The 19,112-nt window shown below is 36.7% G+C and overlaps 1 protein-coding gene and 1 long non-coding RNA gene across 4 annotated transcripts in view; one reads left to right on the top strand and one right to left on the bottom strand.

Annotated features, from left to right (window-relative positions):
• Positions 1-19,112, top strand: part of INO80 (INO80 complex ATPase subunit) — a 122,739-nt gene that overhangs the window by 19,497 nt on the left and 84,130 nt on the right. For all 3 annotated transcript variants that reach the window (XM_081507654.1, XM_081507655.1, XM_081507657.1), the window contains exons 2-7: positions 7,452-7,637; positions 8,127-8,296; positions 8,389-8,456; positions 11,058-11,240; positions 13,765-13,885; positions 14,966-15,180. In XM_081507654.1, the coding sequence (XP_081363780.1) occupies positions 7,495-7,637; positions 8,127-8,296; positions 8,389-8,456; positions 11,058-11,240; positions 13,765-13,885; positions 14,966-15,180 (900 nt within the window). In that variant the 5' untranslated portion in view covers positions 7,452-7,494. The remainder of the gene's footprint in view (positions 1-7,451; positions 7,638-8,126; positions 8,297-8,388; positions 8,457-11,057; positions 11,241-13,764; positions 13,886-14,965; positions 15,181-19,112) is intronic.
• Positions 15,400-18,727, bottom strand: LOC145512940 (uncharacterized). Its single transcript, XR_014058924.1, has 2 exons — positions 18,613-18,727; positions 15,400-18,118 (listed from the first exon to the last, which is right to left on the bottom strand). It is a non-coding gene; the product is annotated as an uncharacterized LOC145512940 (long non-coding RNA).

The raw sequence follows: 19,112 nt of genomic DNA, 5'->3' as shown, positions 1-19,112 counted from the left end.
ACACTGAGTTCAGCAATTGAATAGCTGAATGAGTGAAATGTGACTGTAATATTCATGTGAAAATAACATCTCCATTCTTTTTTGGTCTATTTCTATCTTTAAAAATATTACGAAGTTTATTTATTTGGCCTGATCCTGCTATTTGTGCCATAACCCTGCAGATTATTAATGTAGCCTGTGGCTCTGAACTCAGTAAATCACATTCAGTCATAATAGGATTGGGTTACAGATTTCCTGATTTACGAATGAGTGCAGGTGGGAAATCCAGTTGTGTTACCTTAATATTTGGCCTTTTAGAGCTTTAGCCTATAACCTGCTATAGACTGTCTTCGGTCCTTAAAATGCTTTAAAGCTATAGTTTTCATGAGAGCTATACTTTAATTCAGCCTTTTCTGTACTAATATTGAATAAATTTAGGAATTATTTCTTTTTAAAAATTTATTTATTTTTAACTGGAGGAGGATTGCTTTATAGTATTGTGTTGGTTTCTGCCATATATCAACATAAATCAGCCATAGGCATACGTATTTTCCCCTCCCTCTTGAGCCTCCCTCCCACCAGGAATTACTTCTTAAAGGCAGTTATGATTGAACTGTCTTTAGATATCTGACTAAATCAGTGATTCTCAATCTGGTCTTCTCTTAAATATTTTGATGAATGATTTTGCCATAAAATGGTCAAATAAATTGAGAATTCCTCTTGGAAAGAGACTAAGCATATTAGCATATTGGAAATGTGAAGAATCTTAAGTCTGACTTTAATGCATTAATATTTTTAATGAAAATGAAAGTCGCTCATTCGTGTCTGACTCTTTGCGACTGCATGGACTACCCAGTCCATGGAATTCTCCAGGCCAGAATACTGGAGTGGGCAGCCGTTCCCTTCTCCAGGGAATCTTCCCAACCCAGGGATTGAACCCAGGTCTTCCACATTGCAGGTGGATTCTTTACCTGCTGAGCCACCAGGGAAACCCAGGAATGCTGGAGTGGGTAGCCTATCCCTTCTCCAGAGGATCTTCCTGACCCAGGAATCAAACCGTGGTCACCTGCATTGCAGGCAGATTCTTTACCAGCTGAGCTACCAGGGAAACCCGATATTTTTAATATCCATGGTCATTTATTAATATCGAGCTAGTACTCAGAGAAGCAAACTTTGGGAAATGGTTCTCTAAATGACTGGTGTGAAACTAACTTGGGGCAATATTTATAAATAGAAGTTGGGGGTGAAAATTATGGAAAGTCTAAATGTTTAGGTCTTATGACAAATACTTAATAGCCAGAATTGTAATTGTAGTATTTTATGAGGTGGTCATGATATATCACGGAGAAGGCAATGACACCCCACTCTAGTACTCTTGCCTGGAAAATCCCATGGATGGAGGAGCCTGGTAGGCTGCAGTCCATGGGGTCGCTACAAGTCAGACATGACTGAGCGACTTCACTTTCACTTTTCACTTTCATGCACTGGAGAAGGAAATGGCAACCCACTCCAGTGTTCTTGCCTGGAGAATCCCAGGGACGGGGGAGCCTGGTGGGCTGCCGTCTATGGGGTCGCACAGAGTCCGACACGACTGAGGTCACTTAGCAGCAGCAGCATGATATATCATGTTATTACCATTTCTGTTAAGAAATAAAGATTAGAACTTACCCCTTTCCCTTAAAAAAACAAAATTAAAATCTAAACTAAAAACTGTTTCTTAGATTAGGCTGCCATTGAACAGAGCCTGTTAGCTCACCCCTATTCAGAAGTAGGATGGCTTTCTGTGTTAGGTCATTTGCGGGAGGATGGAAATTCTCAGCTAATTATTGGCGGTTGGTGCGAGTGTACTTCAGCTTCTTGTCCAGAAGTAACGCCTTGATCTCTCCTATCCCCATATTTATCTAAGCTTGCCTGAGAGACAAATTTTATGGAGGATTCCCTGAAAGGTATTCATTCAGTTCATGCATGCTCCTGATGTTGTTCAACAGGATAATAAATGATTGAATCCATTTTGCTTAAGTTTCTGTTACTTGACTTTTGTTATCTTTTGATTTGTCTTATTTAAACTTTTATCCGCAAGTCTTGTGTCCAGGATGGACGTGGAGGCCTATGGTCATTGACTACAGATTGTCTTTATATAGAAAGTAACATTAGAGCTAGAGTTTTGTAGCCTTGATATTTAAGACTGTGTTTTGAAAAGCAAATTAATATGGTCATTTTTAAATATCAGAACCAAATAGATTCATTAGATAGGGATTCTTTGCCCAAATAGTTTAGCAAGTTTATTTAGTAAGGGAGCTAAGGCATGCATGTGTATGTACAGTTAGTCAACTGTAAGATCATGTAAGTGCCATCCTTTCTGTAAATAACCATATAGATGTTAAAAGAAGAGGAAAGTTTTAGCTAAGAACAATCTGAAAGTGTTTCCTGGAACAAGGTATCTCATTTTGTCTTTGAGAGATTTCATCTCAGCTTGGTGAGACTTATTTTACAGGATGTTATTTATAGGATAAGGGCAAGGCAGTATCCATAAAGGCATAGCAATGATTAGAAAATGCAAAGCAGTCAGCCTAGGACTATACATGGACATAGGTAGGTAAGTCTGATGTATGTGTGTTTGATTTGAAGGCAGATACTTTACCAGGGATATCAAGCTTTATTTGAGAACTAAAGGATGATCACAGTCCAAGTTGCAGGGTAATCAGGATTAAAGAGCCAGAGTTCAGGGTATGGACCAGGTCACTCAGTGGTGAATTGCTCTGACATCATATATTTGTAGTTCTTTCATCCTTTGAAATTGCAGTGAGAGCCTGTGGTTAGATGAATCTTAAAAGGCGCTCTTCACATGAAGATGGGGATGGATCTGACAGGAAGTTTAGAAGCATTTTCAGGGTGTTCTTAATTTGTGTATGCTACTGAATTTTGTACTTAACAGTGATTAAAATGGTAAATTTTATGTTATGTATATTTTATGACAGAATCCAATCAAGCACTTTAAAAATATTAATTGACTCTCCAGATATCATCATAAAACTTCTTGTGGAGAACTTCATACACCTCCTCCTTTAGTCTTGTGGAAATAAGAGAGTGCTATTTCATGTTTGCTGTTTCAGCTGTCAGTGGTGATATGCTACAAAGGTGATTCTGGGAGAATCAGACCATAGGATTGGGGTGTCCCCAGGGGGCACATTGAGCATTGTAACACCATACAAATAACTGATCTTTCCTGGACTTAACTGGTTTTGAGTTCATGTTTAGTATGCAGCCTAGATACTAAGGAATTATTTAAGAAATAGTTCCTTTTGAATCAACCTAGTGTTTCTTTGTAGTCATACCTTCACAGTCCCTTAATTAAGATCATTTTTTATTATCAGGCAAATTAAGTAAAGCATAATATCAGTTATTTTGTAATAAAACCTTAGGAGGGAGCCAAGCAGCAATGTTTTCTTTTTTTATGGAACTATAGATGATTAATCATATTGTATCAGTTTCAGGTGTACAGAAAAATGGTTCAGTAACAAACAATAAATCCTTTTTGTTTATTTTAATACAGTGATGTGTATCTGTTATTCAGTATTCCTAACTTATTCCCCTCCCTCTTTCCCCTTTGGTAACCATAAGTTTGTTTTCTCTGTGAGTCTGTTTCTGTTTTGTAAATAAGTTCATTTGTATTATTTTTTTAGATTCCATGTATGTGATGTCATAATGACACTTGTCTTTCTCTGTTTGCCTTCACTTAGTATGATACTCTCTAGGTCCATCCATGTTGCTGCAACATATATATCACATCTTCTTTATCCGTTCATCTGTTGCTCCCATGTCTTGGCTGTTATGAATAGTGCTGCTATGAACATTGGGATGCATTTTATCTTTTTGAATTAGAATTTTTATCTCTTTTGGGTATTTTCCCAAGAGTGGCATTGCTGGATCATATGGTAACTGCATGTTGTTTTCCACAGCAGATAAACCAGTTTATATTCCCACCAGCAGAGTAGAAGTATTCCCTTTCCTCCATACCCTCTTCAGCATTTATTACTTGTAGACTTTTTGATAGTGACTATTCTGATGGGTGTGAGGTGATACCTCATTGTAGTTTTGATTTGCATTTCCCTGATAGTTAGCATTGTTGAGCATATTTTCACATGCCTGTTGGCTATCTATATGTCTTCTTTGGAAAAATGACTGTCTAGGTCTTCCAAGTAGTGCTTGATGTGCTTTAATTTGTATGTATATTAAATGTGTTATATTATTATCTAAGATAGTTTTGCTTTATTTTTTTAAATAGTTATTTTTTTTTTTTTTGGCTGAGCTGGATCTTAGTTGCAGCATGTGGGATCTAGTTCCCTGATCTGGGTTTGAACCTGGACCTCCTGCACTGGGAATGCAGAGTCTTAGCCACTGGACAACCAAGGAAGTCCCTTGCTTTATTTTATTTATTTATTTGTTTTTATTTTTGGTTGCACTGCATCTTTATTACTGTACACAGGCTTTCTCTAATTGTGGCGAGAGGGGGCTACTCTTCTTTGCAGTACACAGGCTTCTCATTGCAGTGGCTTCTCTTTTGTTGTTGAACACAGGCTCTAGGACATGGGCTTCAGTAGTTGCTGCAAGTGGGCTCAGTAGTTGTGGCCCATGGGCTTAGTTGCTCTGCGGCATGTAGAATCTTGCCCAGACCAGGGATAAAACGCGTGTCCCCTGTATTGGCAGGTGACTTCTTATCCACTGTACTGCCAGGAAGTCCCTTTGCTTATAAACACCAAGTTTCTTTGAAATCATCTGGAATGGGTACATGTTAGGCCTCATTTGAAAAGTAGAATGTATTGAAGTCTTTTATTTAAAAAAAAAACTTTTATTTAAAAGTTTTTTATAAAGACTGATAAAAAGTATTTTAAGTATTTTTAACATTGTTTACTTTGTTACCAAGGCTGATATTTTATATACCTTGAAATTCACCTCGTTTAAGTTATAATTCAATGATTTTTAGCAAAATTACAGAATTGTGCAACCATCACTACAGTGTTGGTTTAAAACATTTCCAACTCGCCTAAAAAAAGATCTCTAGTGTCCATTTGTAGTCACTCCCCCTTTACACCTCCAGCAAACCACTGTCCTACCTTGTATATCTATAGATTTCTTTTTCTGGGTATTTTATATAAACGGAATCTTACAGTATGTGGTCTTTTGTGTCTCCCTTTTATTTAACAAAATTTTGAGGCTTGTTCATGTTATTGCATATATGAATTGTTTATTCCTTTTTATTGCTGATTAGTATTCCATTGTCCAGGCCACATTTTGTTTATCCATTCACTATCTGATAGACATTTAAATTATTTCAGTTTTTGACTATTATAAATAATATTGCTGTGAACATTCACATAAAAGGCTTTGAATAGTGGATGTGTGTTTTTATTTCTTTTGAATAGATAACAGAGAATGGAAGTGCTAGATCACATGGTAGCTCTGTATTCAAATTTTCAAGCAACTGCCTAACTTCTCAGTAGTGGCTATAATATTTTACATTTTCACCAGCAATGTATGAGGGTTTCAGTTTCTCCACATCTTCCCTATCAAGTATTATCTTTTTACCAGAACCGTTCTAGTGGGTGTAAATAGTATCCCTCTGTAATTTTAATTCGCAATTGTTGATGTTGAGCATCTCCATGTTCTATTAATCATTTGTGTATCTTCTTTGGTAAAATGTCTGTTCAAAGTCTTTTGGATATTTTTTACTTGAGTTATCTTATTTAGTTGCCAGAGTTCTTTATAAAGACATATCTGAAATTATGAGGATTTTTTTTCTTGTAGAATGAAGTTTTATAGTTTGAGCTTCTACACCTGGATCTCTGACCCATTTTGAATTTTTTTTTTGGCATGGTATGAGGTAAATGGTTTAAATTCAGTTTTTTTGTATGTGTTATATATTCAGTTGTCCAGCACAATTTGTTGAAAAGACTATCCTTTCCCCCACTGAAATTGCCTTGGCACCTTCATTGAAAATTAATTGCTGTAAATATGAGGTTTATTTCTGGATTTTTCAGATCTATTTCATTGGTCTGTGTGGTTATCCTTATACCAGTATCACACTGTCCTGATGACTGTGGCTTTCTTATAAATACATTTAAAATCAGACAGTATGAATCATTCAGTCCTGTTCTTTTTCAGAATTATTTTGACCATTCTAGGTTCTTTGAGTTTTCATATAAATTTAAGAATCAACTTGTCAGTTTCTTGGGGGGAAGGAGAAAAGCCTGCTGGGATTTTGATAAGGATTATGTTGAATCTGTAGCACAATCAGGGGAGAATTTTTAACATTCTCTTAAAAAATTAAGGGAATATAAGAGAAAGATTATATTAGGAAATTTAAAAAATCTATAATAAAAATAAAAAGGCCCCTCTCTGGTGGCTAAGATGGTAAAAAATTTGCCTGCAATGCAGGAGACCTGGGTTTGATCCCTGGGTTGGGAAGATCCCCTGGAGAAGCGAATGGTAACCCACTCCAATATTCTTGCTTGGAGAATCACATGGACAGAGGAGCCTGGCAGGCTACAGTCCATGGGGTCACAAAGAGTCCAACATGACTGAATGACTAATGCTTCATAATAAAAAGAGAAGACAACTCAAGATAAAGATATTTTGGTTTCCTTTAAAGATTATACCTGAATTTATTGGATTATCAACTTTTATAAAATTATTTACTATTAATATTTGTTGAGTACTCACTGTATATCAGATGGTGGGCTAATTGCTCTGTATTGTCCCATTATTTAATCCTGACTCAACCCCATAACTCTTTAAAGAGACCCAGTTATAAGGTAGAAGATGTTACATGAAAGACAGTTGGGGGAAAGTTGTCATGTCGATTCTCTAGTGAAGATGTCCTGACTCTAACATTCTCCTTAACAACCATGACAACATAGCAAAGAAAGTGCTCAGATTTCTCACTCTCACTTTTATTCTCTTTGCTCCAGTTTTTAAAATCATCTCTAAATCTTTATATTTAATGGCATATTTATAAGAGTGTATAATAAAATACTTGGCCAGTGCATCTAATCCCTTGTAAATGGACTACCTCACACATATATATGAATGTAAATACAAAATGAAAAAGGAAGCAGCTGTTTGGAAGGGTGATGCTGAGAACAAGTGCTTCTCTATAAGATGTACAACAGTGAATTTATGGTACAGATTTGGATAGTTGTGAGTAGTTATTAATTGTAGAGTAAAATAGAATTGAGTATAAATTTTAAGGCACTGTTTCAGAAAAGTATCATAAATTTTCATTATGACAGATGACAGTATTTCTATATTTTGATTTTTTTTCATCCTTTTAACTTCTGCCTTTGCATTAGGAGGCAGTGCCTTATCATCTGTAAACTTATATTCTGGTTTCTCTTCACATTGATAGCAAGCAGGTAAAATAAAGGGAGAGGTAATAGCATTTCATCTTTTTACTACTTATCTCCATTCTGCAGCCGTGCAGTTGGAAACCCTTGTGCATGAAGACAGATTTGTTCTATGGCCTCGGAGTTGGGTGCCGGGGACGATGGCGGCTGCACTGAGCTGGCAAAGCCCCTCTACCTTCAATACCTGGAGAGGGCCCTCCGGTTGGACCATTTCCTGCGACAAACATCAGCTATATTCAACAAGAATATTTCTAGGTATGGTATTCCATCTTCCCAATGTAATGTTTGACCACATTTCTGATTCCCATTATTACTGTAGGTCTTAGGGTTAAAATATCTTACTGGTTTTAGGATGTTTGATTTTTTTTTTCCTTATTTCTTTCAAATAAAATACAGTCAACTTAACCAAAGGATCAATTTCTTCTGTAAAGTGTTTAGTCTACTAACCATAAATTATAATATTTTGCTGGGTCAGCTTTTATTGTGGATTCAGTTCAGTTCAGTTCAGTCACTCAGTTGTGTCCAACTCTGCATTCCCATGAATCACAGCACGCCAGGTGTCCCTGTCCATCACCAACTGTCAGAGTCTACCCAAACCCATGTCCATTGAGTCAGTGATGCCATCCAACTATCTCATCATCTGTCGTCCCCTTCTTCTCCTGCCCTCACTCTTCCACAGCATCAGGGTCTTTTCAAATGAGTCAGCTCTTCTCATCAGGTGATTCATCATTCTTTAATTTGTAGTGATGAAAGTGAAGATGGACTGGATGACAACAATCCTCTATTGCCCCAGTCTGGGGATCCCTTGATACAAGTTAAGGAAGAACCTCCAAATTCATTACTGGGTGAGACTTCTGGAGCAAGCAATTCTGAAATGTTAAACACATACTCATTGAATGGAGTTCTACAGTCAGGTCAGTGTGTTATGAGATCCCTTTTTGAACTATCAGTTCTCTTGGGGCAGTTGTCCTTTCGTTTTTTTTATTCTTTGTGTTTCTTTACACAGAATCAAAATTTGACAAAGGGAATTTATATAACTTCTCTAAGTTGAAGAAAAGCAGAAAGTGGCTAAAGGTAAGAGATAAGAATGTTTATAATTTAGAATGTTTATAATTTAAATAACCCACTAAAATTACAAATAGAAAAATAACTGATTAATTTTGGTACACTGGCAGAGATTTTCCTAGACATGAGTCTTTTATTCTGGGTGATGTTTTAAGAGATTATAGAGAAAAGTCTAGAGGTCTCAGCAAAGTTCATTTTAACAAACTTTTTAGGAATAAAGCCCTATGCTAAGCAAGGGAGTACAGAAATATATCAGATAAGATCCTTGCCTTTACTGGCTTATAACCACAATTAATTTATATTTGATTAGTACCTAAGTAGTTCACTCATTCAGCAGATGTTTATTGAGGCATCCTGCCTTGGGCAACATTATTGTACATAGATACATAAGAGTTCCTACTCTGAGTAGCTTACATTCTAATGGAGAAGGGCAGTGAGTAAGCCTGTACATAAGTAAATAAATAGTTTCTTTAAAGAGGTAACATTTTAGCTGAATGATGAGAGAGAACTCTGTAAAGGTTTAAGATAAAAGCATTTCAGTAAGAAGGAAAAATGGCAGAAGTCCTGAGAGAGGAAGCGACTTAGTATGTTTGGGGAAGTCAAGAAGGCTGATACAGCTGGAGCACAGTAAGAGGATAGTAGAAGCCGAGGTTAGCTTATCATGTTGGGCCTTGTACACTGTGTTGAGAAATTTGTATTTTAACTCTTGTTACAGTGGTAAGCAATTGGAGTATTTGTAAGCAAGGGAGTGACGTAATCTCATTTACACTCTTACAAGATTACTGTCATTAGCTCAATTCAATTAAGGATAGCCTTTCTTCTAATGAAACTAATTATTTCTCAGTTTTACACTTTTCTTTTGAAGAGTTCAATGTAGTTTAAAGTTATCCTTTCATATTTAGCACCAGGGCATTTAAAAGACTCACGTGGTAAAGTCCTGATTTGCTTCATGTCAGTGAGGTTTTAAACTGTTGGAAATGCAGTAACCTCTATGCTTGGCCGTCACATTTTAAAAAATCAAGGTGAAATTCACATGCCATTAAATATTCCTTTTTAAAATTTATAATTTAATAATTTTGAGTACATTCATAAAGTTATTGTAGCCGTCACCACTGTCTAATTCAAGAGCATTTTCATCACTCCAGAAAGAAATTCTACTTATTAGCAGTTACTCATTCTCTGCTTTCCCCAGCCCTTCACAATTATTAATCTGTTTTCTGTCTCTGTGGATTTGCCTATTCTAGATATTTCATATAAATGGAAACATTAAGTGTGGCCTTTTTTGTCTGGCTTCTTTTACTTAGCATAATGTTTTCAAGGTTCATTCATGTTGTGGCACATGTCAGTACTCCTTCCTTCATTTCAGTTGCCAAGTAATACTTTGTTATATGGATAATACCACATTTCATTTATCCATTCATCAGTTAATGGATTTGGGGGTTGTTTCTCCTTTATCAGCCATCACAACTAGCATTCTATATTCCCTTTTACCCTATACTAGTTTTTTAGCTTTTGTTTAGTTTTTTGTCTTGGAATTTGACATTTAGTTAAATTATCTTACATGTAGTGTATGTTCAGTTCAGTTCAGTCGCCCAATTGTGTCCGACTCTTTGTGACCCCGTGAACCGCAGCACGCCAGGCCTCCCTGTCCATCACCAACTGCAGGAGTCTACCCAAACCCATGTCCATTGAGTTGGTGATGCTATCCAACCATCTCATCCTCTGTCATCCCCTTCTCCTCCTGCCCCCAATCTTTCCCAGCATCAGGGTCTTTTCAAATGAGTCAACTCTTCACATCAGGTGACCAAAGGAATGGAGTTTCAGCTTCAACATCAGTCCTTCCAATGAACACCCAGGACTGATCTCCTTTAGGATGGACTGGTTGGATCTCCTTGCAGTCCAAGGGACTCTCAAGAATCTTCTCCAACACCACAGTTCAAAAACATCAATTCTTTGGCGCTCAGCTTTCTTTATAGTCCAACTCTCATATCCATACATGACCACTGGAAAAACCATAGCCTTGACTAGATGGACCTTTGTCAACAAAGTAATGTCTCTGCTTTTTAATATGCTATCTAGGCTGGTCATAACTTTCCTTGCAAGGAGTAAGCGTCTTTTAATTTCATGGCTGCAATCACCATCAGCAGTGATTTTGGAGCCCCAAAAAATAAAGTCAGCCACTGTCTTCACTATTTCCCCATCTATTTGCCATGAAGTGATGGGACCAGATGCCATGATCTTAGTTTTCTGAATGTTGAGTTTTAAGCCAACTTTTTCACTCTCCTCTTTCACTTTCATCAAGAGGCTCTTTAGTTCTTCTTCACTTTCTTCCATAAGGGTGGTGTCATCTGCATATGTACTAAGTGAAATTTAGCCTTGTTGCTTTTGATAGCATTTCTCATGTTTTTAGTGCTTTTTACTTGGGGATCAGTAGGTTTAATTGATATCTTTTTGTTTTTCAGTTGAATTGATAAAGAATAGTATAGGGGAATCTAGAATGATTATCCTCCAGCTGTTTTTGTCATTTTGAAAACTGGAAAAAAAATCCTTGGATTATGAAAGTAATTGTTTCATATCAGAGGTTCCATTTCCATTTCCTCCCTTTTTCAGAGCATTCTGCTAAGTGATGAATCCAGTGAGGCAGATTCTCATAGTGAAGACAACGATGAAGGAGAAGAAGAAGATGATGATGAAGAGGAAGAACTCAGTCTCAGCAGAGAAGATCTTCATAATATGTTGCGACTGCACAAATATAAGAAACTTCACCAGAATAAGTATAGTAAAGAGAAGGAGGTAAAGAGTTTCAGGAGAAATCTCAGGTTTTCATGCTGGTTGTTTACCCTCTGGTTTATATTAATTGTAACTATATCTTTGTAACTTTATATTTAGATGGTGGTTGTAGTTGTTCTCATAATTGAAAAACATTTCACATGCCAAAAAAGTTCAGTCTTTTAATCAGTTCAGTTGTTCTTGGTATATCTAGAATTTGTAACTGTCATCACTATCTAATTTCAGAATGTTTTCTCCAAAAAGAAATTTCATTCCCCTTAGTTCTTGCTCCTCATTCTGTTTTTCAAAATTTTTTTTTAGTTTTGGCTGTACCTTGTAGCTTAAGGAATCTCAGTTCCCTGACAAGAGATTGACCTAGACCATAGAAATGAAAGCCTGGAATCTTAACCACTTAGCCAGCAGGGAACTCCCCTCTCATTCTCTTTATTCCACTCTGCTCCAGGCAGCTATCAATCCACCATTTCTCTATAAATTGCCTAGTCTAGACATTTTGTACAAATGCAACATGTGGTCCTTTATGTCCAGCTTCTCTCACTTAGCATAATGTTTTCAGAGTTCATTCATGTGTAGCATGTATTATTAGTACTTCATTCCTTTTTATTACCAAATAATATTCCATTATATGGACATTCTGTATTTTATTTATCCATGCATCATTTGATGAACTAATTGGATTACTTCTACTTTTTGAGCTTTATGGATCATAGTTATGAATATTGAGTTGTTTCACTTTTTGGCTCTTACGAATAATACTGCCATGAAGATTTGTGTATAGGTTTTCTGTGTGAGCATATGTTTTATTTCTCTTGGGCATATACCGAGGAAAAGAATCACTGGGTCATATGGTAACACTGTGTTTCTGGGAGAACTGTCAGGCTGTTTTCCAAGGCAGCTGCACCATGTAAAATTCTTATGGTTGCTTTTTTAATGCAGTTGTTTTTTCGCTGCTGCTAAATCGCTTCAGTCGTGTCTGACTGTGCGACCCCATAGACAGCAGCCTACCAGGCTCTTCCATCCCTGGGATTCTGCAGGCAAGAACGCTGGAGTGGGTTGCCATTTCCTTCTCCAAAGTTGTTTTTTGAAAGTGTCCCTATCTTGGAAAAACTCCCTTTCTTCACATAATAACATTAGATTGATGATTTAAGTGGCAGCTATTTGAATGCTGTTATCAATGCCTTCTGCTTTTTGTCAGAAGTGTTAACACTTTGTACATAATGAGTAATAGGGTATTTGAAGACCTAAAAGCTTTCCACCATTAAGGTCCAAAGTTAGTTTAGAAAGCTTTGAATAATATGTTAAAAGTTAAACCTGTAGAAGTGACAGATAGTAAGATATATGACTTATAACTTAGACAAGGAGTTCCCTCTTAAAGTACAGTGCTAAGGTAGTTGGTATTCAAAATATTGGAGAAGGAAATGGCAACCCACTGCAATATTCTTGCCTAGAGAATCCTGTGGATAGAGGAGCCTGGTGGGCTGCTGTCCATAGGTCGCACAGAGTTGGACACGACTGAAGCAGCTTAACATTCTTGCATGCATTGGAGAAGGAAATGGCAACCCACTCTAGTATTCTTGCCTGGAGAATCCCAGGGACAGAGGAGCCTGATGGGCTGCCATCTTTGGGGTCGCACAGAGTTGGACACGACTGAAGCGACTTAGCAGCAGCAGCAGCAGCATTCAGAACATTTGTTTTTGTTTTTTTAAAATTGAAGTAAAACGCACATGTGGAAAAGTTCACAGATTTTAAGTTTACAGTTCTATGAATATTTTAATAGACCTTATAGAAGTTCTCCATGGCACTCTTCTATGCTAGGTTCAGTCCTTGAACAATTCATTTGGCTATAATTCAGGCAAGAGATTCAACAATGGACTACCTAAGTTTATTTATTTATCTTCATATTTACCCATTGAGCTTTGGAGGTCAATTTAAATAAAATGTTTGAAAAGATTAATTACTCTTTGGACAGAAAAAAGTAGATTATGTTTGAATTCTGGTAACAAAAACACTATGTATAATGTTGTCAAACTCTTAGAGGGAAATGAAGAGAGAAGACTTCAAACAATGACAAATTGGATGGCTGGGGATTGTTCAAACCAAATATAAAACTAAGAGCTGGGAAAGCAGGCGTTAGGAATCTTAGTAAATCTGAGAACCTATTGGTAATAGAAGTACGTCTATTTCTTGTTGATGAATTCAAGAGACCTTTCTGCAATGACAAATCTGTGTCAGAACAAAGTAGATACTCTGGTGGAGACTCAGAATTATGAAGGATTTTTGTTTGTTTGTTTGTTTTAAGTTATTTTCAACAGCTTGCTGTGTGCATAGCCAGTGAACTCATTTTGTTTTGAAGTTTAGGAAATAATTCACTTTGAGGTATTAGATCTTCATTGGTCTCTTTGTGGGAAGAATACTGTATGTAGCAACTGTGGTTCTTCCTCTGGAACAGCTTTTTGTAATAGAGATGATTTGAAGACTGAGCTGTAAGAGAGATGGGCCCTTCTAAGCATCATGTCTTTGCCTGTTTTAGTTGCAGCAATACCAATACTACAGTGCAGGGCTGCTCTCCACCTATGACCCTTTCTATGAGCAGCAGCGGCACCTTCTAGGACCCAAAAAAAAGAAATTCAAGGAAGAAAAGAAACTTAAAGGTAAGCATATTGACTTGGCCTTCTCTGTTTACTCATTCTTAGTTTCAGGTACATTTGGACTTTGAACGTAATCCATGTAGTAGAAATTTGCTTCATCTGAAAAACCCTAGCCTCCTTTATCTCATTACTAGTTTTAAGTATTACTAAACTTATTTTGTATTTGGTTTGTGATCTTCTCTAGAATTATGAAGACATGAGAACTATAGATTCTTTGCCAGAGGCTTAAGCCGATTAGTTTATTCCTTTTTTTCTTCCACATACTGTCTAAATAGTGAAAATGTTCTGGGAGAGGAAGAAGTTGGTTACACAGGGAGGTATGAGGAGTAACCTGAAGTATTTGGAATAAGTTATAATTGTTGCTGTATGTAGTGATTTAAAATAGATCATCTCCTGATCTTCAGGAGTGTTTGTTTGCATGTTTGCCAGGAAATGTCCTTTCCTCTCTTGAGTTCCAAGCATCTGGAAATCAGGAAGGAAATAGGAAAGGCAAGTTTTAGACTATCTGTACTAGGCATATTTTATTCCCCTAAAACTCTATTCAAAAAAACTCTTTTTAGTCTTCTTCCCTTGCTTCTTCCACATCCTCCTTGTTTTATCTCTGTAGTCTCTCATCCTTCTACCCTCCCTTTCAAGCTAGGTTTTTCTTTCATGTATAACTTTCTTTTCACAGATCTTAGTGTCATATCAGCAAATGCATTATTTCTTTCTCTGTTATTTTTTTTTAGTCACCTCACATTGCCACCAAATAGAAATGCTTCCTCCCTTCTGATCATTACTTGAGCTCATGATAATTTTTAAGCCTTCCTTCCTTTTGTTGGGTTCAAAAGAAATTCAGTTCTTAACATTCTCTTTTATTTCTCATTCATGTAAACAGAGGGAGTATCCAGTGTTCTTTTCCAAGGTAGTGTGATCTTCTTCTTGGAATATTCATGGATCTGGATAGATAAAGGGATACACATTGCCAGTCTTAAGTGGAATGAGAAAAGAACCTTGATTTTTCTTAAGGAGATAAGGTTGTTTTATGACTTTCTCCTGTGGAAGAGAAGAAAAGCAACCTTCTGAGAGTCTGTTCCTTTGCAGCTAAGTTGAAAAAAGTGAAGAAGAAAAGGCGAAGAGATGAAGAACTTTCCTCTGAAGAATCCCCTCGTCGCCACCACCACCAGACCAAAGTCTTTGCCAAGTTCTCTCATGATGCACCTCCTCCTGGCACCAAGAAGAAGCACTTATCCATTGAGCAGCTCAATGCTCGTCGCAGGAAAGTGTGGCTCAGCATTGTGAAAAAGGAACTACCAAAGGTAAGTCAGTGCCTCTAGGTGAATTTTCTCTGCCTGCCCTCCAAAGAGAAGCTGGGAGAGCTGGATTCTTTCACAGGGTTCAGGAGGAAACTATCTATTGGAATTAGGAGAGTCCTGGAGAGTTTGCTCTTTGGTTAATTGATTTTCTAGAATTTGATCAGGATTCACAAGGTAATTGTTGTGTTATGCTCCTTTGCCAAAAAAATGGAGGGAGACCTCTTTGAGGAAGGAATGCAGTTTTCTTACATAAAATAATAGAGATTTGACAGCAAATTTAAAAGTGATAATACAGGAGATTAAAACAAAATGATAGAAATGTATTTTCTTAGACACCATAAACATTTGGATGTTACTGAATAATCACAGGTATTAGAAAATGTGAATGATTAGGAAAAACATGTATAAGCATTCATTTTGCTCTTTTAATTTGTTTGAATATTTTAGTTTGATTTACTAATTTCAAACTTAAAAGTTGCAGAAATAATGCAAGGAATGTCTGTATTCCTTTACTTAGATTCACCAGTGGTTTGCATTTTATTCAGTTAGTTGCTTCATTATAAATTGAGTGCAATCTTAATTGAAATATGAACAGGATATTTCATGAATTTAGAAGCTGATTCTAAACTCTGGGGAAAGTCAGTATGCAAGAATTGCTAGAGAAACAGTAAAAAACCTTCCCAAACGTTAAACCATACTATAAAATCTCTATAATTAAAATAGTGTAAAAAAGAATAAATAAAATAGTGTGATATTGACACATGAATAGGCAGATAGACTAGTGGTACATTTAATAAGTGGTGCTGGACAACCAGATAGCCATTTCAAAAAAAGGTAAAATTAGGTCTGTGTTTCACACATATACTCTAAATGGATTTGGGATGTCAGTGTAAAAGAATGAAATCATACAAGTATTAGAATAAAACGATTGCATGTCTGTCTAATTTTTGTGTAGGGAAGAGTATATAATTCAACATCCAGAGGTAATATAAGAAAATACTCTTAAATTTGACTGCATAAAAATAAATTTTTGCCTGACAAAAGACAGCTGACAGATTGTGAGACGTTATTTACATTGAATACTACAGTTACAAGGCTATTGCCTCTAACACAGAAAGAACTTAAAAATTGAGGGGAAAAATTACCACAGATTCAGTTCAAAGTATCTCATAATTGGAGTAATACAAATGAAAAACCATTTAGATACCCTTAGACAAAAATAAAACTATTTGTCACCTATCACACTGGCAAAAATTTTAAAATATAACAATTCATTCTATTAAGGAGCCTCTGGGTGAACAGGTGCTCTCATGCATTACTGCTAGGAATACAAATTAGAACTGTATTAGGGGGAAAGTTGGCAACACCTAATAATCTACAGATGCATTTACCTTTCAAATCAGCACTTCCACTTCTAGGAATCTACCTTAAAGTAACCACACAAAAATACATGTAAATGAGATTATTCATTGTAGCGTTGTTTGTAATTGCAAAATAATGAAAACAGTCTAAATGTCCATGTATGGGGCTCGAATTAAACGATGACAGGTCTACTCAGTGGATTATCATACTACTGTTAAAAATAAAGAATGAGACCTCTCTGAGCTGATATAAAGTAATTTCTAGGACATATAGTTAAATGAAAGAGGCAAAACCCTTCATGTGAGAACAAAGGGAATATAAGAAAATGCACAAATACCTGTTCAAAAGAAATTCAAGAAGGATGAACCAAAAATTAAAGTGATTGATTCCTTATAAAGAGCAGGTGGGAAAAGGATAGAAAGAAGGGAAGGAATGGGAACAGGGTAGTAGGGATGAGGAGGAAGAAGTCTTTTGAGTGTATCTTGTACAAGGCTGATTTTCAGAACCATACTAATGTTTTACATGTCTCAGACATACCTTCAAAATAAAATGTCAAACCAATCAGGATGTGGCTGGAGAAGGAGGTTAGGGGGATGTGTGGGCAAAATGGAATAAAAATAGGAACAAATATACTTAACTGTATTAGAAATGAGTAATGTAATCAAGTTACAGGGAGTGTGGAACAAGGAACTCATGTAAGTAACTGAGGGAAACAGTATTTTGACCAGATATGAGAGGGTAAGGACTGAAGGAACTATATGTAAATGCCATGATTGACATAGAAAAAGTGTTTCTCCCAGGGAGAAACAGTTTTGAAACTACTTTATGTGTATATTATCTTTGAACAAATAAGTAAATATATTGTAGGTGAGAGCCAGTTTTTCACTGCTGGAGAAAGAAATTGAAAGTAAGGAAGAAGGGGGAAGCTAAAATGAAGCCCATGAAATTTGATTGGAATCAGAGGTGTCAGTATAAATTCATGGTTTTATACACACACCCAGATACAGAGACATACTTGGGTGTGTATGTATGTTTTTTTTTTCTGCCTCTAGTAGCAGTGACACCCTAGTAACAATGAGGATACCTGGCAACCAGGTCTTGGTTTCTAAACAACTTTTATTCTCTAGTAAAAGGAATCAGGGCTCCTTAAAGAAGTACCATATTCCAGAACTCAGCAGGGAGAATACAAAATGAACCTTAGGGAATTTCCTCGTGGTCCAGTGGTTAGAACTTGGTGCTTCAATCCCTTGGAGAAGGCAGTGGCAACCCACTCCAGTACTCTTGCCTGGAAAATCCCATGGACGGAGGAGCCTGGTAGGCTGCAGTCCATGGGGTTGCTAAGAGTCGGACATGACTGAGCAACTTCACTTTCATGCATTCGAGAAGGAAATGGCAACCCACTCCAGTGTTCTTGCCTGGAAAATCCCAGGGACGGGGGAGTCTGGTGGGCTGCCATCTATGGGGTCGCACAGAGTCGGACACGACTGAAGTGAGTTAGCAGCAGCAGCAGCAGCTTCAGTCCCTGGTTGGGAAACTAAGGTTCCACAAGCCACACAGCACAGCCTTCCCTCCCATACCCCTGCGAAAAAAAAAGCAAAATGAAGCTTAAAACACTTTTAAGTGCTGCTAGAAAGTGAGGAAGTTCTGAAAAAAGCTGGAGGGGAAGGAGGGGCTTGTCGAAAGAACACAGGAACCAACTTGAAGGACCACTTCATGGCCAAACTTAGAATAATTTGAGCAACAAAATAATAATGATACTGAATTTTAACCCATAGAATAAAAGAAATATTTATCAGTCCATACTTTATAAATACCTGAATAGACAAAGGTATAGATGGAACATCTCTACCTTTCAGTATAAAATTCAGTTAATAAATATAGAAGGAAAGATGAAAATAAAATTATCCTTACGCAGATACCATAGTAATACTTGTTGTAGACTAGATGCATTTATGAATGCTAAAATTAGAGGGCAGAAGAGGAGAAACAGAATTCGCATAGCCTCAAAACTGGCAGAGTGCACCTTATCCAAATGACCAAAGTAAATATCATGAGTAATATAAATTTTCATACCATGAACTCCTTGATGTAGTGCGCTGGGAGGAGTACATCATCAATGCCTCATTTCTCTGCTTTTCTTGCTGAAGTGCATAATGTCATTCCAGTTGTGAGTAAACACCAGAAAACCACACATTTTGGGACACTTTGCAGAATAACTGATTGTGCTTTTCAAAAGTGTCAAGGACATGAAAGAGAAAGATTGAGGAAATGTTACATCTAGGAAGAGATTAAGGAGAAGAGCAACTAAATGAATGCATTGTGGGATCCTGTTCTAGGATCTTGGAACAGTAAGAGGATATTAGTGCAGAAATTCTTGGCATTCAGATAAGACCTGTAATTTAGTCAATACTTTGCTGGTGTTAATTTCCTTTCTTAATAATTGTATTATGATTATATAAGTTGCTAAAATTAGGGAAAGAGGGGGTGGGGAGTAGTAAGGGAGCTCTATATTTTGCACCTTTTCCATAACTCTAAAGTTAGTTCAGTTTCCTCACACCGTATACAAAAATAAA

The sequence above is a fragment of the Giraffa tippelskirchi genome, chromosome 7 (genome assembly GCF_054371585.1).
Source record: "Giraffa tippelskirchi isolate mGirTip1 chromosome 7, T2T-mGirTip1v1.2.pri, whole genome shotgun sequence".
Taxonomy (NCBI): domain Eukaryota; kingdom Metazoa; phylum Chordata; class Mammalia; order Artiodactyla; family Giraffidae; genus Giraffa; species Giraffa tippelskirchi.
The sequence above is the reverse complement of the archived record's forward strand: the minus strand, read 5'-3'. Positions and strand labels throughout refer to the sequence as shown.